This window comes from Thunnus albacares, chromosome 9, assembly GCF_914725855.1.
Source record: "Thunnus albacares chromosome 9, fThuAlb1.1, whole genome shotgun sequence".
NCBI classification, from domain to species: Eukaryota; Metazoa; Chordata; class Actinopteri; order Scombriformes; family Scombridae; genus Thunnus; species Thunnus albacares.
In genome coordinates, this window is record NC_058114.1 from 8,748,197 (window position 1) to 8,773,888 (window position 25,692).

General features: G+C 39.3%; 1 protein-coding gene and 1 long non-coding RNA gene across 2 annotated transcripts in view; one reads left to right on the forward strand and one right to left on the reverse strand.

The window, feature by feature from the left end:
* The window catches only part of LOC122989122 (ephrin type-B receptor 1-like), a 97,821-nt gene extending 79,264 nt beyond the window's left edge, over positions 1-18,557 (forward strand). Inside the window, exons 15-21 of the mRNA XM_044361802.1 lie at positions 2,327-2,394; positions 3,108-3,255; positions 5,893-6,042; positions 14,708-14,904; positions 15,007-15,165; positions 16,993-17,124; positions 17,863-18,557. Coding sequence (XP_044217737.1) covers positions 2,327-2,394; positions 3,108-3,255; positions 5,893-6,042; positions 14,708-14,904; positions 15,007-15,165; positions 16,993-17,104 — 834 coding nt within the window. The 3' untranslated portion in view covers positions 17,105-17,124; positions 17,863-18,557. The remainder of the gene's footprint in view (positions 1-2,326; positions 2,395-3,107; positions 3,256-5,892; positions 6,043-14,707; positions 14,905-15,006; positions 15,166-16,992; positions 17,125-17,862) is intronic.
* Positions 7,923-24,199, reverse strand: LOC122989123. Its single transcript, XR_006404945.1, has 3 exons — positions 20,608-24,199; positions 11,790-11,793; positions 7,923-7,933 (listed from the first exon to the last, which is right to left on the reverse strand). It is a non-coding gene; the product is annotated as an uncharacterized LOC122989123 (long non-coding RNA).
* Between the last annotated feature and the right edge of the window lie 1,493 nt (positions 24,200-25,692).

Consider the following 25,692-nt stretch of genomic DNA (forward strand, 5'->3'; position numbering starts at 1 on the left):
TGGAGACACGTTAGAAACAGATCTACATGTGGCCAGTACAGAGAAGGACAGATCTTAGTAACTAATAACTCTTCCAATGTACATATGGGCATGTGAATAATGCTTGGAGACAGACTTGAAAAGATGTGTACCCATCCTTTAAAGCTGCAGATATTTTATGTCCAACTAATAATGTAGACTACAGCTGGGTTGGAAAGCTTATGGAATAGTTGAGCTTGACAGTTAATTAATGACTTTAGAAACAGCAGTTGACATAACAATCTACAGTCTTCGCTTGATCCGGAGTTTTTTTACCATGTCGCACTGTCCTCATTAGTAGATTGAGTTGTATAGTCCAGTTGGCAGCTCCAGAACAAGCTAGTAAGTGGACCTTGATTTGAGATTGATGTATACACTTTGAAACTAATTAAATTGTTTAAGGGGATTTTTCAAAACTCCCTAAAGCAATTTTAATTCTACACACTATCTGAAACTGTTGAGAAAAATAATAAGTAACCCTGAATGTTATTTTATCAATGAACAATTAGCCGACTGATATAGTTTTAGTAAAATAGCCCAGAAACAGACATAAATACCCATACAGAGAAACAGATGGAGAGGGGAGGCTCGGGAGCTTTTGGAAAAAGAGACACAAAGAGCGAAACAACCTCCTGTTCTTCCTTTTCTCCCATTTTTTTTCCCTTCCTGTGCTCTTTCCTCCTCATCCTGCCAGACTGACAGACTGTCTGTCTGTCAGTCTGTCCATCTCTTTGATCCTGCCCTCCTTTCTAGGCGCCTCTAAAAACAGAAAGAGAAACTCTTTGATGTGAAGTTCTCACAGCGTGACCCCTTTTGACTCAGAAATCATCCGCTGACTCACACACACACACACACACACACATAAACACACAAACACAATGATCGATCTCACTGGTGTTGCTGTCCTAGCGTGACCATCTTGCAGGCACAAGACCCAGAGGATCAATGTGTTTGTGTGTACCTAGAAGAAGGTTTTGCCTGCAGAGGATTAAGCCAGAGGAGCATCAAAGGTGCAGTTTGATGTGCAAAGTGAATTAAAAGACACACACAAACACACACACACACACACACAAACACACACACACACCTTTGACTGCAACTTTGTCAGCAGGGATGTCAGTGATGTTTATAAGAGCCAGAGACAGTCTGGTCCAAAAGGTGAAAAAGTAAAATAACAAAAATGATGTGAATGTTTTAGGCATAATCAACATTCACATCTCTCATAACAACAACAACAACAGGTCTCCCAGTTTCTTAAAATATGTGTTATTTCTGTTGATTTTTCATGTTCAGCTCAGGAATTTTATGTTTTTTGTGTGCAGTTAAGGAGATAATTGCAAAAATTCTGATTAAAGCAATGCTATAATAGGATTGTTTTAATTTTTCTATAAACACTTCCTCTAATAATGTAATTTACATATAGAAAGGCATTACTGCAACTATAGGATGAATCATTTTATGTATTGCATACATCTTTGGGAGTGGTAGCTCATCGGCCATCATCCTGACAAAGAATCAGCCCCTGTTTAATTATTCCAGCTTTCTATTCTCCAAAGGGGTAAAGAAATCCCATAATTAACTCTACGAGCCAGTTTTAAAGCCAGTTTTGTGTAGCATTACAAACTATGGACATGCAGCATTAAACAATGCTCACTGGCAAAGATGTGTTCAAGTTCTACTGTAAATGGTCTGTTCATGTCAATAATAATGTGACCGAGACAATCATGTTTTGTTTTTTTTTGAGCTCGTCCAGCAGTGGTTGAAAGGGTGAAGAAAAATGGTTTAGTATGCATGATATGAACTAGTATCTTCGAGGTTTGTCCAACCACATCTAAAGGCAAAGATGTTCATACTTGTTTTGAATGGCCACAATAGAACGAGGGACAAAAAGCCTCCTTCTGACTGCATCACACTGCCTTCCTGACCTCACTGTAAGAGCTCAGTGTCTTTTGTGTCTTTGTAGTCTCCACACAAAAAAATTGTATAAATTCAATTAAGATAGCTGATAGATGTGATGTGCATCCCACCTCTCTTTTTGTCTCCAGTTGAGCACAATGGTTTTTTTTTCCTTCTGCATTTATTTTACACACAGTCTCTGTACGCGTAGACTGCAGTCACTACACTGTCATATGAGTTGGAAATTTTTTTTTTTTAATCAAAAAATGTTTGTTATAGCCTCTGTTATGACATGTTATGTGAAATACTAACACATCTTTTCACCTGCTGGACTTTCTCTCTAAATAACTGAGGTGAAAAAGTGTGATAGCAGAAAATAAAAATAATCCTGTCACGCTTCATGGTTTTGCAGCAGAATGATGGGCAGTTCCCAGTGATCCAGCTGGTTGGTATGCTGAGGGGCATCGCATCTGGAATGAGGTACACACACACGCACACATACACACACACACTCACACACACACACCTGCTACAGGAAGTCATTTTATCACAGAGATGAAGAAGAAACTTTTTCCAGATATTTCAATGATTGTTATGTGAAATTAGATTCCTCCTTAACAATAGCGATTCCATCATGGTGAGGTTTCATGTGAAGATTTTAGATACTGTCTGGTCGTGTGCTTTACTCAGACATCAGCGGCTTAAGATATGCTGCCTCGACATCCTGCGAACTCTGCTTCACACACACACACACAAACACACACACTCACAAACTCACACACACACGCACACACACAAACAAACAAACAAACTCTGAGACATACTGTATAGTAATCCAAGGTATTTATTCAAGTTAACATTACCACAACTTGTCGGCTTGGCAGCTTGAGACACTGCTCACACACACACACACACACACACACACACACACACACACACACACACACACACACAAATACACACTAGATCTTTATTGTAGGTGGCTTGCTGTGATAACACACAAACATGTAATACATGTACACAAACATTAAATCCCACTCCTATTTTGTCGAAGGTAGCTGGCAGTGATAACACACATACAGTGGAAATGTGCGCACACACACTAAATCCCATTACCTTTTTTATAGTAGCCTAGGTAGCTGGCAATAGATAACACACACACATTCACATCGTAAATCCTGTTGATGTTACAGGTACCTGGCGGAGATGAGTTATGTTCACAGAGACCTGGCAGCTCGGAACATCCTGGTTAACAGTAATTTGGTGTGTAAGGTGTCTGACTTCGGCTTATCACGATATCTGGAGGAGGACACCTCTGACCCGACCTACACCAGCTCACTGGTGAGGACACACACACACCAACACACACACACACACACACACAGGACATTCAAGGGCAAATCAAGGTACACTCAGGAGGACGTGCTAATACATCATTCACAACAAGGCCTAAAGACGGCCTGCTTGTTGCCATGGTAATTTTAATAAACAAGAGGCTGGATTGTTCTATCACATGTGATGATCACTCCTGAGAGCTTTGCTAACTGGAGATCCGTTGACTATTAATTATAATAAGTATAAAGTGCTTCTTTAGGATGGCGCCACAGTATTTTAGCACAAGTAATACTAGTATTTTTTAGGATGCAAGTAACATTAATGTTCATATACAGCTGACAGTGCAGACACATTGGAAGCAATCAAATTGCACAACATTGTCTCCTCCACTGTGGGTCAAAGCTCACAAGCTAGCGAGAGGCTTGCTTGTTAGCAAACATTGTGTCAGGGCTGCCAACTCTCATGCACTGAGCTTGAGACTCACATGACTGACACGGATCTCACCACACACAGGCCTTTTCACACCGCGGCATCTGTGTCAGCAGTCGTCTAGGTAAATTAGGCTGTAGTATTCTAAATCGAAGAATACTAGATTTCCTTGACGAACACTCCATCTCGAGTAAAAATCTAATTGGCTTCCTCCCAAAACACTGTACCACCGACCCTTCACACTTTAATTAACAAACATGTACACCAAACAAAAAATGGTAAGATATTCACCTGTTTTTATTGATTTCAAGAAAGCTTTTGACTCTATCTGGCATGAAGGGCTCTATTACAGACTTCTACATCGTGGTATAGAGACAAATCGGTGTATTTGGAAAGTAGTGTGCTGTTAAAATGGGAGATAAACAATCTGAATTCTTCACCCAGAGAAGAAGAGTTCATCAGGGTTGCAATTAAAGTCCAACTTAATTTAATGTGTACATAAATGAACTTGCTGTTCAGCCGGATCAGTGTGCTGCTCCTGGCCTTTCCATCTTAGATTGAGAGGTAAACTTCCTGTTTTATGCTGATGACCTTGTTTTACTGTCTCCTACTGAACAAGGACTGCAGCAACAGCTGGACATAGTAGAAAAGTACTGTCAGAACTGGGCCCTGGCAGTAAATATGAAGAAAACTAATGTAATCATTTTTCAAAAACGCCCCAGATGTCAGGAGGACAAATACCAGTTTACCATAAATAATCATATTAAACATAGTATGAGTTATACCTCGGTAGGACCATAACAGCATCAGGGAGTTTCAACATGCCAGTGAATTTTATTTTATGACAAAAAAATGCCCCCTTGCAATTTTTTAACACACACAGTGTGACGTGATCTGTTGAAATGTAATTGGAGAGATAGCTACTGAGTGAATTACTTCACTACATACAATCCATAACATTACTGTCAACTGGGGATTCATTTTAATATGGATACTGTACCCTTTCATCCTTCTCTAAACATAAACCCTTTATCAGCACTAGGTGTAATATCTAGAGTGTATATCAAAAATGCTACCCAATAAACACAAATTAGCAAAAAGAAAAAATTTTATGCAAAAGGTGTTGGATCATAAGGCCAGGGAGAGGTTGAGTGGGTCAATTGACCATGAATAGACACTGACAGAAGACTGAAGCTGCTGCTGTTTTTACTACGTGTCCTGTGTAGACATTATCAAGTAAAGTCTATTTTTATATATATAGCCCAATATAACAAATCACAAATTTGCCACAGTGGGCTTTACAATCCGTGCAGCACCGTATCCTCTATCCTTCCAACCTTGATTCAAATAATGAAAAACTCCTCTAAAGAAAGAACAACATAGCAGGGATCCCTCTCCCAGGATGTCATGACATGTAATAGATGTTTGTACGGAACAGATCAAGATAGCAAAATTACATTATGAAAAACAGGATGACTAAATTTTGATCACAGCATTGTGTTCAGCTGATTGTAATTCAGTCGTTCATCATTAGTTTTAGAGGCATTTTGTGACTGTTAATCTTATTAAGCTAAATATATTTATTAATGTGTAATAGACTTCACTCGTTTATTTAAAAATGAAAAGAGAATGAAGTTCTGCCAAACCAACATGTGGCGGTGTGTCCTTGTGTGTCCTGGACTCCAAAATCAGCAGTCAGATAAACAAAGTTTTTGTTTACTGACTATTTTGTCTTCATCAGAGAAGACGAGAGCAAACAAGTGTGAGTGGATGTGTGTGTGTGTGTGTACAGATGCATGTTATCCATCTCACTACACTACCAAACACCTGCTCTGTCTTCACTTCCACACCAGAGATAAAACATTTAGGAAAAATCAGGCACAGGTAGCATCTTCTTTAAAAACAGTTTACCATCTCTCTCTCTCTCACTAAAAGAAAAGTACGTGATCATACAATGACACAGATACAGTTCTCATTTTTGTGTCCTGTAAAGACTGCGATGACCACGTTATTATTCAGTCGTCAGCATTATTTTTATGATGCACTATGACAGATACGTCGGCCTCTGTTTAGTAATCTGGCACGACTGCGTGAGCGTGACTGTGAGTCAAACTATCAGCTATAAAGAAGTAAATCTTTCTTCCTTCCTTTCAGTGCCTCCCATCGTTTATCTACATCTTTCTTCTTCACTTTTCTCTTTCTTTTTTTTTCTAGGGTGGTAAAATCCCAGTGCGGTGGACGGCTCCGGAGGCGATTGCCTACAGGAAGTTCACGTCAGCTTCAGATGTTTGGAGTTATGGGATCGTCACCTGGGAGGTGATGTCATACGGAGAGAGGCCTTACTGGGACATGAGCAATCAAGACGTAAGTCACTGCGTGCTTGTGTGTGTGCTTGTGTGAGGAAGAGAGAAGAGAGAAACAAAGAGACTCTGACTGATGTCTTGTTCTCTCACTGATGTCTGTAACTAATTTTTAGTGTAAGTTTGCATGTTTTTTTTTTTTTTTAGATGCACACTGTCTTTTTTGGTGTGTGTGTGTGTGCGTGTATGTGTGTGTCTGAATGGGGGGTGTGCTTGTTTGTTTCCTTTGCAGTCTGTCACAGCAGGGTCTCTGCATGTCTAGGAAAACACACGGAAAATGAGGACATCAGTTTAAGTGTCACAGAAATGTTTGTTCTCCTAAAAAAAAAAAAAAAAAAGAGGAAAAAAAAAGCATCAGAATTCTTTTTTTTCCAGCTGATGTTTTCTTCTGGGAATATTGTATTGTCTTGACAACTTTATTCCAATTATTTTCACAGTATGATCAATTTGTTGCAGTGTTTCGATACCTATTATTTTCTTTGTGCTGGCGTCACATTGTTGTTAAATGGTTTGAGTATCCTTGTGTTTTTTAAGATCTGCAATTTTTTAAACACAAGAACTGCATAATTCTCTGGTGTTCTAAAAAAAAAAAAAAAAAAAAAAATCCACTCTTCAGGCTGAGTATTCAATTTTAGTGTTTTAACCTAAAGGGAATCACGTACAATACATGAAAAAGGAGGTTCCACAAGATCGGATTGCTGAAATTTTAATTTTAGGTTTCTATTCTGAAAAGAAATGTGATACACAGATTATAGTCAGTTTTGGCACTAAAACCCACTTCAAAGCACTGAGGCTCTGAATTCTTGCTTTCGGAAGCTATATATCTAATGGCTTTGACACAGAGGACCGTGGGGATTTTTACAAGCCTCCAGTTTGTCTTGAGTTTAAACTTTAAAATAAATCTGCCAAAACACTGCTGACTGGCTTCAGCTGTGTTTATTACCTGGAAAATATGCTTCATTTAATCTCTTTTAGGAAATATTTGGAGCTGTTTTGCCTTATTTCCTCCAGTAAAACCACACTTTACAGATCACAGCCTGACTCCGGCAATGTTTAACCTGCTTTAAGACCTCATTAACCTGGAATATCCGTGAAGTTTCCTGTATCTGGTTAGCTGTACTGCAGATTAGGAGTTAATCAGTGTTGGTGGATATCCAGAAATCATTTCCACCTGTAACACAGGAACACATTTTCAACTAATAAGCAGTCCCTTCAGGAAATGGCGATCTTGTGAATGCAACAATTAATGCAAATTCAAACCGATTTCCGTAATATTTGCGATTTCTCTGCATTAAAGGTGCTACAAGGAAGATTTTGACATCAGTATATCATAAATTTAATGTCCACACCTTACGATGAGATTGAAAAAGAGTCGCGACCAGTCCATTGATATCCTCTATTTTATATTGATATTGTGTGCAAAACAGGAAGTGACAGGGTTCATGGGAAATGTGGTCTTTTCATCAGTTAAAAGAAAACGTTTTTTTTCCTCGACTTGCAATTTCTGACAATTTTACTGTGAAAAAAAACAAACACTGCTGCAAAGTGAAGCATTTTTTATCACTTCACAAAAAGACTGCAAAGTGTTGGTGGGACTGAATAAGACTAAATATTGCCTCAATTTTGTCTGCAGAGAACCTTTAACCTGTCTAGCATCGATATCAACTTAAGCAGCTCTTTCCCCTTATTTCACACTTTCCCCTCCGTCTCCTACCTCCCTGCCACCGTCTCTCCTCACCTCCTCCCTTGCAGACTCACCCCTTATCCCCTTATGGTTGCTCCCGAGTAAAAGAAGCAGCCTATTCAACAGTAATGACAGAGAGTCAGTATAATGACAGAGACAGTTTTATAATGGCAAAGACAGTGTATAATGATGGGGAAAGTGTGTGTTCCCACTATAGCTAACGAGGGTCTGGTGGGGCATTAACTATGCATGAACCTCACACCCTAAACTCACATATGCTACACACACAGCTGAACCACACACGTGCAAGCAGACATGTATAAAGGCACACATACAGTACACACACATCCAGCTCTTTCTCTCTCTCTCTCTCTTACACACACACACACACACACACACACACACACACACAATTTCAAAGAACACGGAACGGTGAAATTGTCAGTGGAGCCACCACAGGTGCTGTGTTCGACATGAATTAATCATGAAAGAGACCTGTGATGTTTCACTACACTCGCTGCTATTTTGATTGACAGTGGTGCTTAGGAGAGAATTTATGCGGCACAAAGCCTGAGAAGTGTGTCGGGGTCAAGTAGAGTTCACTCAGCGAGCAGGCAAATCCCCAGCACTGCATTTACAGTACTGGCAGCACCACATTCCCTCAGCTTACCGTTAGACAGGCTTACAAATACAATGACACGGGCTTGTTACTTTGAATTGACAGAATTTGGTGAAAAAATGTGTCAAAGTATTATTTCAAGGAATTTCGTGGCACTTGTGTTTTCTTAAAGGAACACTCCATCATTCAAATTTGAACAAAAGGGTGGCACCAATGGTTTAATGGCACAAACAGTCAAAGTTTGGCAGAGCAGGTGGAGTTAAATCAAGGTTTACCAGGTCAATGATCAAAGCAAGGAGAGGTAGACAAGTCCAACAGAGAACAAGCAGGAAGGCAAATGTCCAAAAACAGGTAGAGGTCAAAAACTAAAGCAGCCAGACAAGACAAAAGGCTGGAACGCTTTGGCAGGAAGGCACAATAGTAAATTTGGCAGAGTACTGACTAAAACTACAAGGCTTTTTTTACTAGGGGAGCTAATGAGGGGATGAGGAGCAGGTGTGCAGGTTGCTGTGGAGGTCAGGTGATTGGGAACTGCAGGAACTCATTGGGGCCAACTGTGGCAAAATAAAGTTAGTTACTGGCAGACCAAAACGTAGAAAAAGATGCAAAAATAAAATTAAAAAAAAGGATTTTTATGAGTCTGTCTTAAAACAATAATCAGCTCCAAATTAACATCAAAACAGGTTTTTCTGGCTGTAACCATTCCTGTTTTTACCAACCATTAGAGGATCCCTGCCAAATGTGCTTACAATGTAAGTGATGAGGGACAAAATCCAAAGTCCTAGATTTGAGCAAAAGTCTGAAGATAATATGAAGCTTAAGCCATCTGAGTTGTTTTAGTAAAAAAAAAAATCTGTCTTTGTGTCTTGACAGGCAATGTTTTCCATAACAAGAAGTAATAAAAAGACAGTTTTAGGATTATTGTTTTTGGACAGACTAGTACAAACAGAATATACAATACAATAATGACAAAACAATGGCACCCAGCAGGAATGAAGTAAAGATAAATCACTTATTACTTACTTATCAATCATTTTTTGGCTTATTCGTCTGAAAAAAAATGAATTTAAACATATATGGATGATTTGAATAGTACTTTGGCAAGGACTATAATTTTCCCAATTAAATATGTGAATATAGCCAAAAGAGATACTGATTGGTGAGAATAAGTGAAAGGTGACAAGAAAGATGAGTCACAAATGTTTATACGATGTGCGCAAATATATCTGCAAGACAGAAATTATCTGGAGGCACCTCTTTCCAAGCCATCAGGGCATGCCACAATGTGAGTTTTAAACATTACAACCATCATAATTAGAGTTGATGAGACATTAAAAATTATTTTCCCATTCCCGGTGCAGAAGGCAGAATAATTATCAGATAATGATCACTGAACCTCATATTTTCATAATCATTTTCTGTCCTTTCTTTGGTTATTTGTTTAAGGTGGCATGGCAGCTAGTTTCACTTTCAGTCAAAGAACTTTTGAATTTTGTGATGTTCATTATAATTACATTCTGCACCCAAAGGTATGCAGGCATATTTAACACAACCTCTTTGCAATGCAAAATTCCTGCCTAAAGGTTTTTACAGAAACCTCGAATGATCTTTATCATCCTCAATACCTGCACTGGCATAATGAAATCAAGAGCTCCTCTGTGTAAAACTACCTGCCTCCACATCAGAGACTGCAGCAAGCGTCACTGCTGCTCAGCGATGAATACCTTGATATACTGTGTGATTGCACACCGTGCCAAGATGAAGTTCTTAAATGGAAATGAAAGTTTCTGTGGTTTTAAATAAAGCTGAACGAGGCAAGATTATTCCGTAAAAATACACCTGTCTTATCAGCCAAAATCAAAAAGGAGTTGCAATAGAGAAGGGTATCGTTTCCCTACAGACCTTTTGCCATCAGAAACACTACAGAAAGTGACAAATAAAAAACTTGAGAGCAGAATACAAACTATCCCTGAACAACAGTGAGAAATCTGGACTCAACTTTGGATCATTTTGCCTCTTTCATCTCTTTGATATCCCGAGCATCATAGAGCAGCACCACACTGTGAGCAATTTATTGATGTCATATCACAAGATTAAATTTCACTCAAAATATTTTCTCCCATCTCTCATTTATATCAATATTAAAAACACACAGAAAAAGACTCTTCCAAGTTCTTATCATGCATTCCTGCTTTAATTGTAGTGCCGTCACAAATATATATCAAAAACAAGCAGTTTCAATTATTTATATATCAAAATCCTCATCTTTTCTTTTACAGTAAATAATTTAAGTATTTTCGTCATCCTGCACATTGGGGCATATACATTTTATCCAATCAAATATGATTTGTCGCAACCAGCTAAAACCCTCCCATAATATAAAATTGCACCTGACCTTTTTATCTTGTGGGTCACGGTAGCTAGCAGAGTCATGGGTCAGAAGTCCACCTCCTGTCTGTGTACAAACCTCTCTTACACAGTCAGCCATCTGTCACGCGAACAGTGAAAAGATGGTCCGACGGTGCTTTGAAGGACTGTTTTGATTCAACTATGTGGGAAGATTTTTGTCATGCTCATGGGGAGGACATTGCATTGAACTATATCAACTTCTGTGTGGAAAACGCCATAACTACCAGGACTGTGCTGTGTTCCAACAACAAACCCCGGATTACTCTTTAATAAAGGCTCCCCTCAAGGAAAAAAAAAGAGGGCCTTTAGGTCAGGAAATAAGGAGGAGCTGAAGAATGTGCAGAGAGAGCTGAGGAGGAAGATCCAGGAGGGGAAAAACAGTTACAGCAGGAAGATGAAGGATCAGTTACAGCGGAAAAACGTCAGTGGAGTCTGGAGGGGCCTTAAAACCATCTCTGGTTACAAGGAACCCAACTCCCAGCCTGTGGGGAACCGAAAGTGGGTGAATGATTTGAACTTATTCTTCAGTAGATTTGATCATCTACCCCTCCCCCCTACCAGTCCTCCCTGCTGCATCCCCCATCATTTTCACCCCCCTTCCCGCAACATTCAGCTCACAGCCACCCTGCACATCCACAGCATTTCCTGTCCAGTACCTTACCCCCCCCCTCCGCCCCCCACCCACAACCTCCAGCACACAGCGCCCCTTCCCAATCTGTCCCTCACAACAAACCAGGTGAGGAAAGGACTCAGGAGGATCAAAGCGAGAAAGCCTGCGGGTCCAGATGGCATCAGCAAATCATCAAGCTTCTCAAGTCCTGTACAGACCAGCTGTGCGGGAAACTGTAGTTGAACATATTTTCAACTTCAGTCTGAGGCTACCTCCTACATAGATCCCTCTTTCACCTGGAAAAGCCTGGGAGCACTGTGAGAATCATGTTTTTTGATTTCTCCAGTGCCTTCAATACCATACAGCCCACATTTCTGAAGGACAAGTTGGAGCACACAGGGGTGGACCGCCATCTTGCAGCATGGATACTGGGCTACCTCACCAACCTCACCAACCAACCACAGTATGTGAGCATACGGGACTGTGAGTCCGACATGGTTGACTGCAGCACGGGGGCCCCGCAGTTCTGGCTCCCTTCTTCACCATCACTGCAGACGTCACGCACAACTCTTGTGGCCTTTGTGGATTGGTGCCACCAGATTTATGCAGGGAAAATTAAAGAGCTGGTGGTGGACTTCCGCAGGTGCAAACACTCTCCTACTGTGCTAGCAATTATCCAGGAAATGGACATTGTTGAACTCTTACAAGTACCTGGGTGTTCACCTGAATAATAAACTGGACTGGACTGACAACACAAATGCACTGTATAAGACAGGACAGAGCAGACTCAGGTCTTTTGGAGTACAGGGGCAGTCCTGAGGACCTTTTTTGACTTTTTTGACATCTTCTATAGAGTGGTCTGCTGGGCCAGCAGCATCTCGACTGCTGACAGGAAGAGATTTAACAGACTGGCTAAGAAGGCCAGCTCTGTCCTGGGATGCCCCCATTGATCTAGTGGAGGTGGTGGGGGAGAGGAGAATGATGGTTAAACTATCATTCCTGATGGAGAACATGTCCCACCCCAGGCAAGACACTCTGACAGCACTGGGCAGCTCCTTCAGTGACAGGCTGCTTCACCCACGGTGTGTGAAGGAGAGATACCGCCTTCCTTCCTGCTGCTGTCAGACTTTACAATCAACACTGCTCCCAGTAGACCACACACACCAAAACTGACAGTTCACTCATGTGCAATATCAATATTTCCTAGTGTGAACTCAACCCTTATGTCTGTCTATTTATTATATTTTGCTTTTTTACTGTTATTTATTATATCTTGCTTTTTTTACTGATCCTTCTTGTTATTGTGCTATCCACTTTGCTGCTGTAACACAGCAAATTTCCCCGCCGTGGGATTAACAAAGGATTATCTTATGTGTGTTTGGTGTCTGTTGGCAAAAACCTTTACATTTTTACACTGTTTACATTTCAAAAATCCTCAATCCTCCGCCTGCTGATTTAACAACATGGGTGATGGGGGTGTGGGTGGATGTGAATGGTCTACAAAGGGAATAACAGTGTTGTATACAGTCCCAAACTGCTGTGGGACTGTATACATAAGAGACTCCATGTTTAAGACAGCAACTTTCAGGCAACTAATACCCAGAATTGTTTGGTCAAATCCCTTTTGAAACTGTACCAGCCCAGATATTCTAAACATCATATCTCCAAAGCTAAATGGGCTCTATCTGCCATTTCACAGCATCTTTAAAAGAGTACTCCACCAATTCTGCATTGCACTCCTAAAACATTGTTAGATTCACGATGGACAGTTTATTTAAAAAAAGGATCAACATCAATACAGCAGAACCAGAAATATTTTCTGTTTTATTCCATGAAATCTTGTTCCTTGTCAAAATTACATTACTGCCTACATTATCTACAAAGCCACTTGACTTGATTCATTCAACTGAACGTTATGCTAGTTGCCTCAAATGGAAATGAGCAGCAGGCTACAGAAGTCTAGTAAACTTACTTCTTTCTAACTATTGTTGCAACAATATGTCCATTAATTGATTAGTCAATCATCAGAAAGTTAGTCAACAACTATTTTGATAATCTAATAATCATTTTACAGTCCCCCCAGGAAATTGCGATCTCAATAATTCATGCAAATTACAGAAATCTTGAAATCTAAGTTTACAATTTTGCTAAATTACAGTAACTTTTCTGTATGAAATGGCCAAATCAACAGACCGCTTGAGATTTGGACCAATTGTTGCATTTCGTGTTGCGGTAACTTACATCATCGCACCGCGCATTCAGTAAGGATTCAGGAGTGCATTCAGGTGGAAGATGGACAAATCTCATCTGCCAATGAAAATTACTGCCGTAAACAAAGACAATTCCCAAATGTTCCCAAATGAGGTTTGCTTTCAGTTAGTCAGAAGAATACAAGTTGATGCGTTGTTCAGACAGCAAAGATAATCTACCTCAAACATAAAAATGGAAATTCATTTAATAAAGGCTTATAAATGGAACTCAAGTACAGTATTTTCTTTTTTATATAACTTTGAGCCATTGTTCTCATTTTTAAATTTAAAAATTTGCACTGAAATATAGTAGTTTCTGTGATATGCAGTATGCTTTTTATCGAAGGAAGTTATTACATGTGTCTCTTCCTTGATAGTACTTTTTAAAAAATCCCATTATTTTCCTTTGCTTGCAATTTTTCTAAAACCTGCAAGTCTACCACAAAAACAGCACATAAAACATTGCAAATTGTATCACAATTTTTGAGAAAATCTGCTACAAAATCAAACATTTTTGGCTGCAATAATCACAGAAAACTCTGCGAAATCCTGGAGGGACTGCTTTTAGTAATTTTTAACCAAAATTTGCTAGTTGCAGCCTCTCACATGTGATAATTTTAAGCTTTTTGTGTCATATATGATAGTAAATGGAATATCTTTGAGTTTTTGATACAACTTTTTTCATGTATACAGTAGTACTCCCTAACACCTGTAAACAGACCTTGATGTGTAAAATCAGTTGAGTTCCCCTTCAAAGGTGCTCTGGAGGAAATAACCCTGATGATATTGTCATTGTTGCATTATGGGAAATGTAGGATCCAGTGTTTTTGGAGCTTGACCAAAACTAGGGACTAAAAATCAGAATATCTTGGCCTCAATTGCTTTGATTACAACCATACATTTTTTGTAATCCATCTCTTGTGAGTCCCCTAACTTTATGAAACACTAAATGGTTGGAATACACCTTTGATATAATAATATTGTAGTATTAAGAAGAATACAATATAGTAGACAAATGATTGTTCAGTTTCAGCATTTGCCTCATACCCCCTAATTCTTTCCCTTTTTTTCCTCCTTCCCTCCTTCACCATGTCCCAGGTGATAAATGCCATTGAGCAGGACTTCAGGCTGCCGGCTCCCATGGACTGTCCAGTAGTGCTGCACCAGTTAATGCTGGACTGCTGGCAGAAAGACAGGAACGCACGGCCAAAGTTCCCCGATATTGTCAGCATGTTGGACAAAATGATACGCAACCCTGCATCTCTGAAAGCCGGCACCAACAATGTCGCCCCCGGGTGAGGAGAGATACATCATAAGCACATACACAAACACATTCTTTCTGTCTCAGCCTTCTATTTCAGTGACAGTTTTCTCCCTGTTGTATCTGCTTTCTGCAGTCCTTCCCATCACCCCTTGTTAGATCGTGGAGCTCCAGACCTGAGCAGGGTGAGCTCTGTGGAAGACTGGCTGGTTGCGCTGAAGATGACCCAGTATCGAGACTCCTTCCTGGGCTCGGGTTTCACCTCCTTGCCGCTCGTCACGCAAATCACTGCCGAGTACGTGAGCCCATTTAGCTGGTTCTCTCTCTTTTTCTCTGTCTGCCTCTCCCTGCCTGCCTGCGTCTCACACAGCTCACCTGCCAAGTCTGTATCTTGTTAGTTGGAGATCTGGCAGGGCAGCTGGTTGGCTGACTGCCGGTCCATGTGTACGCCTGTCTGTCTTTCTGAACAATCGCACTGGCTTACTTACTTCCATCCTTTTTTCCCTCTCTTTATCATGGTATAAAATGCTATGAGCACCATTACTGAACATCAATATATCACTGTCAAATAAAGTGCAATAAAATGTAATCACTGTGAACAAATTGAACCATTTTTTAAATGATTAGTAGCCTCGGTCCTGCAAGTGGTATTGGCAGCGGTGGTGTTTCTTAAAGACAATATTTCCCACTTTCTCTTTTTCACTTTTCTGTAGAAATTGTTGGAAGTGATTTTTTTCCATTTCACTCCATCCACCATCTGTCTTTCTTCTGGAAGTTTCAGCTTTGTTTACTTGCTAGTGAATGTACTGCATGTATGCGTTTTGTTGTTAACTATTTTAAGAATGGGCAGATTGCTCCTTTTCTTGCTCAAACAAGCCTGGAAAGGAGGAAAACATGCATCACTCCTCCTGCTTGAGAGCTGCAATATCAGGCCTTAAAAGGTCCAACACCTTCAGTCAGTAAATGATTCACAAGAAGCTGCTGCTATTACCTTTGACCATGGCGCCAGCCTCAGACCTGGAGTTGGTCCCAGTACGCTGCACTTTAGCTGTCCACTCTACCCTAAGTTAGGATGGGTCAAACATACAGGATGAATTTCCCCACAGGGATTAATTAAGTTTAACAAAGTACCCATGTGGAGACAGCAGAAAGGTCCAGACAGAGAGGGGTACGTGACCCAATGAACTTTATTTAAGACCATTTTCATGGGTGAGGCACCGCTGTTCAGGGGATAAAATGGATGGTAAATCTACATGAACTGTATTTTTTGCAACTTTTTTTCATGTTGTGTTGTGTTTGCTAAATTCTTTACCCATATTAGATCTATAAAGAGTCATCTGTCCATATTGCCCATATAAAGAACATGTATGACTTGAGCTATACAGTATGGGTAAGCAAATTGTCCCAGGTGCCATATCAGACTTTTTAAAAACCCAAATACAACAGATATTGTCTTCAAAACATGACGCAAATCCCAAGAGAATGGGAAAAGACCACAACACCAGACTTAACGAGCTGGAAAGGCACGATTCAACAAGTACAACTTAAGGAGAAGCTGGCTCAAAAAATAAGAAATAAGAGGTGCACATTTGAAAAAAAGATTGATTCTGGGTGACATAGTATTATATTATGCATAAATAAAAAGGTATCAGCTTGTTTCTTCAAGTAGTCAGTTAATCTTGACTTTATCTTCTGTGCCTAGCTACTTCCTGTTGTTCTGTTAGTATTGTTTTTTGTTAGGATTACTTCATGACTTGTTGAAATTGAAATAACGTTTTTAAAAAACATCAGTAAAATAAAATGAATGATGTACGCTATCGCTATTTTAAAGTGCCTGCAAAGCATACGTTTTCTTTTTTGACAGTAAACTGAAAGATGTAAGACTTTTTTTATAATCTCTGTAGAAATTATTAGTTAAACATAGGTTACTACATGGTCATTATTTAATCAAATCATCAGTATTGGCACCTTTTTAAATTCCAATTCAAGCACTGCTCATGTAACAATGATTTATTGGTGTTAAAATCTTACACATAGCACCTTTAATAACATCCATGTGGATATGAGATTTTTCCGACGATGATGCATCCTCATATCTGTTTGTCTTTCTGTGTTTTCCCAGAGATCTTCAGAGGATCGGAGTGTCTTTAGCCGGACACCAGAAGAAAATCCTGACCAGTGTTCAGTCAATGAGGCACCACGCTGATGACCAGTCTCCTACTGAATCTGTGTAACCACACAGTGGAGCGATACAGTATGAAATATGCGACCAGTTTACAGTCTATAGCAAGCAGGCTATCATCTTACACTTCTGTTTTACCCTTTTTCCACTGATCGTGGAGATCTTGACATGTTTTCGAACAATCACTGTGGCCATTTCTGTGTCTGCATGGCAGCAGCAGTCCCTCATTCACCATTTAGCTTCCTAAACTGAATTACACTAAATGGCTCCTGGAAGGAATTCAATGCACATTTAGTGCAAGAGCTAATGCTAGGCAGACATGATTTCTAACTGAAAAAAAAAAAAAAAAAAAATAGTGTCTTCTCTTTAAAAGATTTTCTGTCTGACCTGAAGGGACAAACACCCAAAAACTGCCTGCAAAATATCTTTGACTTTGACTACAGACCCGTTTTTACCAGCTTGACTGTTTAATTCAAGGACGTCACGGACTGTTTTTATGTAAGGATCAATCACACAAACATACGACTGTGAAGAGGAAGTGTCTGATTGACATTTATATGAAAGGACACAAACTGGGGAAAAAAAAGCCTGACAAAAGCTGTATAAAGAAGTATAGATGACAGGCCGTGTTATCTCCGGTGTGTTTTGTTGAGACTACTTCAGTGTGTTGGTGAAAATTACCATTTGAATCCAGACAAGAGCCAACAGTTAAACAGGACTTTGTGAATCTTCATATTGAAGAGTCTGTACATATTAAGATATGGGATGTTTATTTCCTGTTTGCTCATTTGCTTTCACTTTTGCCAACAGCATCGGACAATTACTTGTCACTGGAGTATTTGTGAGTTCGCTATGATTATCTTCCTCTGGATGACTCATCACTGGACTATGGAACAAACTTTGAAGTGCTGTGGACTACAGACAAAAAAGAAAAAAAAAAATAGGTTTCATACTGTAGCTCTATTTTTTTGTACTTTCCATGCTGCCATGAAAAGATAAACACTTCCATGCAGAGAGCTAGCAGCGCTTGGCCTACTTAGATACTTAATTCAGAGGGAACTTATAATGGATGATGTTTTACAATCAGCGCAAATGCCCTCTGAGGAAAGCCAATTATGGATCAGAAAACGGAAACAAAATATGATAAAGAAATAAGAAACCATTTCAGTGTAACAGAATCAAAGTTCCTTTTCAAGTTACAGTAGGAAGCATGGCAACTGCACACTTAGAAGTATGGATGATTTGAAAAAAAAAAAAAAAAAAACAAGACAGCGGAAGAGGCTGCGGGTATGAAGTCATTAGCAGCTGCTGAGTCACACCTGTTGTAAACGCACTGCAGTGGCCAGAGAATCTCAAAAGATAGAAAAAGGTTTTCTCATCTAATGTTCTTGTGATTTGGCTGCAAAACCTAAAGCTGACTGCCAGTCAATCAATACGGCGCATGAACAAAACCAGAAATCCAATGCTCATGTACTGTGCTCGCATGAAACAAATCTCATTTCTGTCAAGACCAGGCAGACAGGGCCCTATAGTGTTTTTTTTTTGTTTTGTTTTGTTTTTTTTTTTAATTAATTGGCTGACGGACATGTCATTGTTGTCAGAGTCTGTTGTGACAGTCACATACCCTGATCGACATCGCTGATTACCACCGCTGCGTCAGTTTGCAGATAAAATGACATGAAGTGATCTATCCACGGGCTTAATGTGGACAACAACCTTTTCAACGCGGGGTCTTATGCAACACACAGTAACAAGCAACACAGATTGATTTCTCAGACATGTCATAGAAAAGATCTAACAAGAAAAGACGGCAAAAAATACAAAACGCTGCGGGGTCAAGAAGAAAACCGCTGTCTTATTTATCATGTTTTAATGCTTAAATGTGATGTTTGACTTGCTGTCTTTGCTCACATTGGAACAAAATATGATATCATGAAAGCTGATCTCACTCCAGGGCACAGTAGTGGAGAAGCACTGGGAGATCTCTTTTATCTCAGTGCTGAGAAGATTACCAGCTGTGAAACAACGGCAGGCCTTCAGCCCAAAACCTCTGGTCATGCGTGTGCACCAACATCCCAAGGATTACCAGTTTGAGGCATTGATTGGATGCCGTTATTTTATTTCTCATCCGCTGCGAGCCGGGCTCACAATGACAGCAGTGACAGTGTTTAGTTGTTTGCTTTCAACACGTTCTACTGCTGCGTGACTCCGACGTGTCCTACAGGAAGCTGTGTTTGTGTTTGTCTCGCGCTACCGTCATTCTCCACTGCTGGGACGCCCCAAAGTCTTTTATTTATGAGAGATGTGAAATTGAGAGGTCCATGACTATTTTAAACCTCCAAACATTTCAGTCGCCACTTTTTCGCCAAATCTCAGCTCCGCGGGCGCGACCGGAATTGCATTTGTTGCCTGGCAACGATAGCTTATTGAACATTTTATCAGGAAGTATTGAGAACAACTGGGAGCGTGTCAGCGGTTCAGAGGCATAATTCGTTGTAAATAGATGCCTCTGGAAGAACAGTTCCAGCGTTTGCTCGGGGGTTTAATAAAGAGTGAGATGACTAGTGCGTCTAAAAGCTCATATTGAACACCACCTTAAATGTCACACTGAAGAAATGAAAGCTATCAACACAGACAGGCATCTTAATACATTATGTAACATTTGTAGCTAAGTGTGATGTGTCTATCCCTTGCTTCGTGTTTTTTCCTTCTGGTATTTAACAAGGTTAGATGTGAGCTTTCAGAGACATTTCACATGTTACTGTGTCAGTGTTTGTGAAAAGACAATGAAGGCATAAATGATCTACAGCAGGTCTTGTATTTATACTATGACATGTCTTGGTTTGAGCACAAGCACACGCCACAGAGAGGATATCTCAGGAACATGACAGATGTGAGGTTTTGTCTGCATCGCTGCATAAAGTGTGATCTTTAATTGGTAAATCATGCACTATGTAAAGAGATTAATCCAAGTTGAAGTGCTTTAAGAGTTCATGGAGAAAAGTGTTTTGATGTTAGTTTTCTGAAGTGCTTATTAAAAGTTAAATCCACCCTAGAAGAGAAATTCAGCTTCAAAAAGAGAAGAACATGTTACTAAAATCTTTCAGAGTTCCCTGCTTGTTAGCACGAAAACAGAGAGATAAAGTTTCAGGCGATGAACAATAGCGGGGCTTAATACACAGTCTGATTGCATCTGTGCCGAATGTCTGGGTGCATCTTATAGTTCAGGGCTAAATTGAGGTTTTAATCCTTTTTATTGAAAGCAGGGAGAGACCATGCTTTTCAATTTTTTCCTCCTTATGCCCCCTTTTTCTTTTTTATCGAGGGTTTGTTGGAAAATTATGTAAAAGGTTCCACTAAAAGTCATTCTTGAAAGTGTGTTTCTGTTTCACAGAAACAAACTATGTTTTATGATCATGACTCCAAAGTAAAGCAAACAAAACTACCGAAATCTGATTCAAAACTCAGTGGACAAAAAACCTGTTGACCTGTTGACCTGTTGACCTGTCACTGTTGACGAAGACCCAAGCTGTGTCCAGATTGCATACTACACACTAAAGTTACAAAATAAATACTATTAACTAGAAAAAATCAGTATGCTTACTAGAAAACAAGTTTTTTTTTCTTTGTTTTTTGAGTGTGCTGTTGATGGACACTCAGGACACTTAAGGAAATGGAGAAGCTACAATAAATTAAAACAAATTATGGATGATGGTAAAATAGCTTTGTGAACACCCCGGAAACATAAAATAACTTTTTGATGACCATTTGTGAGGTTTAATTGGAAGTTACACATCAAAGTCTCAGTTTGATTGACATGCATCAACTCATCTATTGTGTAATTTCTTGTTAGTATAAAACATGTTTGTATACTAACTGCAAAAACAGTGTACTAAGACAATTAGTATATAGGATGTTATATACAGTTAGTATGTTGTATGAATTCGGGACACAGTTGTAAGGTTGGATTTCTGCTTTAAAGCAGCTATAATCAGTATTTCTATAATATACGGATCACATGACTTTGTGAAAGGCGTCACTCGTAGTGATTAACCCATAGAGACTCTGCTTCTGTCAGCTCTACAAAGCTTTATAGCATTTTTCAGCTCATTTTTTTGGTTTTACAGCGTTTTACCCATAGTCCACTCTCACTCTCAGATAACATAATTTTTGCACCCAAAAAAGCTCTAAAACTCACTGTATGCTACCTGCCCAGCGCCGATCAGCAAACAGGCAAACTTATCAACTAGCCGTTGAACATAGTCGAGCATTTAAGCAGCCAAAAAGCCAGATATTCCCTCAGAAGTTGGTGGAGACCAAAAGGAGAGTGAATACTGGTAACAATATGTCTGTGCTGTGTACAAAGTGGCCAAAACATCTGTTATTTCAGGTTTAAAGGAGAGATCCACCCTTGTATTTCCTGACTCCTTGACAGATTTCAGGATATAATTTTGTAATGAAGTGTTGAATGATTTAGTGTTGTTAGGGGAAACTTGCACATACACACATATACACAGCATCTGACCAGTTTGTGAACACAAGGCCATATTTGTGATCGCTGTCTCTCTGCTTTCTGCATTCTGGTCCGCTGGGATTACCCTCGCTAGAGTCGTCTGTTATGAACGTCTCCCTGTTCATTGTTACAGATGGCAGCTGCAGACAAAGTCCCTCAGTCTTTGATTCTGAGGGACTGACACCAAAACCTGACATTTACCGCAGATGTTTTAGATAGAAAACTCCATTCAGGCTCTACTTTAACGGTGCTGGAAATACATCAGTGTGATGTCACATCGTGTTTGGCCAATTAACCACAGAAATAGGAAAACTTTATCACTAAACACTAAAGTAATAATAATATTTTACACTTTATTTATAGAGCACTTATCAAAATCTGTGTTACAAAGTGCTTCACAAAGGCAGCAAAATGAAACAGACAAGTCATAAAATCATCAGGTTTTTAAAAAGAAAAGAGATGAAAAAAAAAAAACAATTTTGTGTATAAAAACCAATTCAGTGTAGGAAATAGCAAGAATAAAGAAAACATCTTTTAAAAGACATAAAAGACAGTTCAAAGAACATTAAAACTAAAGTAAAATCAGGAAAGGCTCTCAGATAAAAGCATGTTTTAAGAAGAGACTTAAAAGAGAACACTGACTCAGCCAACTTGATTTCCTGGGGCAGATTGTTCCAGAGCCTCGGGGCCCTGACTACAAACGCTCTGTCCCCTTTTAGTTTTCAACCGGGCCTCTGGAAAAGACAAAAGACCTCTGCTCGAGGATCTTAAAAGTACATACTGGTGCGTACGGTACTAAGAGGTCAGAGATATAGCAGAATGAAGAGCCTTAAAAGTAATCATTAAGATCTCAAAATCTATTCTAAAACATACTGGGAGCCAGTGTAAAGAGGTTAAAACAGGAGCGATGTGATCACGTCTCTCGGTTCTGGTTAAAACGCCTGGCAGCTGAGTTCCGTACAGTCTGAAGTGAATCAATAGATTTTTGATTCAGGCAAGTAAAGATGCCTAAAATAGGCCCAGAAATGCAAGGTGAGTCATCAAAAGCTCCTCAAAGTGCTTTAGGGTGGATGTATCTTTTAATTGCAGTTATTTCCTTGAAGCTGGACCAACTCGGCTTCTTTTTTTTTTTTTCTCCTCTCCTGTTGCTCTGCTGTAGTGTGAAGCTGAGAGATGAGAGGAGGTGAGTTATGAGGAGAAGGGGGGGGGGGGGGGAAAGTGAAAGGGAATAGGTAATAGAAGGGGCAAGAGCAGAAGGAAAGGGTAACAGAGGAAGAGAAAAAAAAGAGAGGGGAGGGGTGGAGGCGCGAGAGGCAAAGCTCGACTCTCATGCTTGAATAAAAATGAGGCTGGGTGTGGAGAGATTACTCTTTCTCTTTTTTTGTCTCTCTCTCTCTCTCCCCCGCTCTACCCAGCTGTCCTCTTTCTTCTCCTAATGCCCACAACCTCTCCATACCACTCACTCTGCTCCCAGTCTGCTTTTCCACTGTCTCCTTTGACGAGGCAGTTTAAAGGCAAGCGAGTCGAGCGATCGTTCTATTCTTAGATGCGCTATTTTTCAAAAAACATTTTTAACTTGCATCTCCTATATTTGCAAGTATGACTTCTACACATTAAAAAAAAAACACCCTGCAGTGTGTTTTTTGTGGGTTTTCAGGGGAGCATTTATCCCAAAACTGTGAAAGTAAAGATCTACTCAAACAGCAGGGTTTGAAATTTATTTTACGCCCAATCTTTATTATTTGTGTCCATTCATTCAAAACGTTTCATCAAACTGAACTGAACTAGTCTGGCTCTACACGCTCTCTGGATGTGCAGAAAAAATTTTCTCCTTTTTAATTATTTTCCTTTAATTTATTTTCTTTCTTATTGCTTGCCATAATTTACAGTATGTATGTTGGTTTCTCTTGAAAAAAAAAAAAAAACAGCTCAGTAATCAGCTGTAGTCTGCCTTTCTCTGTTTACCTACAATACTGTTCTAGGTGTTACTGCTCATATAGTCAGAGCATCCCACTGTAATGTATTATAATACTGTATTATAATGTGAGTATGTGCACGCCCGTGCATCTTTGTGTGTGTGTGCGTGTGTGTGTGTGTAATATAATGTGTGTGTGCCGTTCAGTGTACAGTAAAATGTTTGTACATCGTGCGTGTGTGAGTTTGTAGCTGTTAACTTTCTGAATCTTACATTTACAATGCACTGTTTGTCAATAAAGAAGACAAATCAATCAAACTGATCAGCTTTGGGGATCAATGAACAATCTGTCAAGCTCAAGATGAAGGACAGAGAGGAGTAAACTGGAGCGTATATATAATCATTATTGTAAGATATGTCAAAGAATAACAGGAAGATTTGTTTAGTTTCACCGATATGTGACGCCACAACCATTTAGTAGTTGTTCTGGAGCTTTCGGTTATATAACATGATCTTCCTAATATACATGAAAGCTCCATAACGGCTACTTAATGAACGTCGTGGTGAGATTGTTCTGTCAACTGCTGTTTTCAAGGTCACAAATGAACTTTGAACTTCAGCTAAGAAGACATTTGCTAAAATACTTTACTTGCTTTCAAATGTGTAAAAATGACTCAAGACATAGCAGGTGACTCAGTAGTCATATTGCTAAATAATAATAAAAAGGAAATGTCCAATATTCTTTGCTTGATGTTCACTTCTTATGTTAACATTTACCCTTATGTTGTGTTTGGGGTCCTGGAGACCCTAGACATTTAATATTGTTTTATCACTTTGATACTTTACTCATAACATGATTTTAGAAATACAAAATACAAATACAAAAAATTACACATTACTTCAGTTTGGGGTCTCCCAGCTGTAAAACATGGTAAAATACAATATTTTTTCATCTGCTCTATATGTGTGGTTGGTGTTCCAGGACTTTTCACGCAGCGTTGTCCCTCCAAAATCCCAAATAAGCCTATTTGGATTTCTGTTATTGGAGTTTTTATCCATGGCTCTGGGGGTGGCAATATCAGTATGTCTGTCTGTCAGTTAGTTGGTCCACCACTTTGGTCCAGACTGAAAGGTTTAAGTGGATTGTCATGACATTTAGTTGGTCATGGTCCTCAGAGGATGAACCCTATACTGACTTTTGTGATCTCCTGACTTTTCATCTATGTCACCTACAGGTAAAAGTTTTCAGTTATCCTGTGAAATATCTCAACATCTACAATATGGATTGGCACAAAATTTTGTACAGACATTCATTCTTCCCTGATGATGAATCCTACTGACTTTGATTATCCCCTGACTTTCCTTGAGTGACACTTTGAGGTTAGCATTTGTGGTTTTGAATGAAATGTCTCAACAACTATTGGATGGACTGTCACAAAATTTGGTTCACATTTGGTTCATTTATGCCATTTAGTGATGTCTTAACTTTCCCTCTGAAGACACCACCGGGTCACATTTTAATGTAATGTTTAGTGCTAATTAACAGATTAATTAAAATGGAAAACATTATATCTGCTTAGCATCAGCATGTTAGCATTTTCATTGACGTTAGCATTAAGCTCAAAGGACTTATGTCTCTGTGCCTGAGTGCAGCTTTACAGAGCCACAAACATGGCTGTAGACTCTTAGCCTTTAACAATTTGTTCGTTTCCAAACATAAGAGAAATATATATTTGTTCATGCATATCCCATATTGCATATAAAGCATGACATTTATTTATTTTGTATGATAGTAATGATTTATGGTCTTTTCCATATTTTGTCTCCTTCATCAAATGAACAAGCTCAGTTTGTGGCATTTGGAAGGGCAATACTCTTCTGTTTATTGTATTCTAAGGTCAGAAGAAGAGAAAAAATATACATTTAAATTAAAGGAAAGAAACTGAAACAGACAAGACAAAGAGCAAATAAAGTCAATGTCAGCAAAACACAAGGGTTAAAAATTACATCAGATATTGAAGATGACAGCCAAGCACATGGGCATTTACTATATGAAGTCACTTCAAGTCTACTCAGAACATAGCAGATAACTGGGGAGGTCATATCGCTAACAATAATAAGAGGATTGTTCAATATTCTTTGCCTGATGTTCACTATGGAGGCAACATTAAGTCTAAGTTTCACCTGATAGACTGTACGATAAATTCCTCAG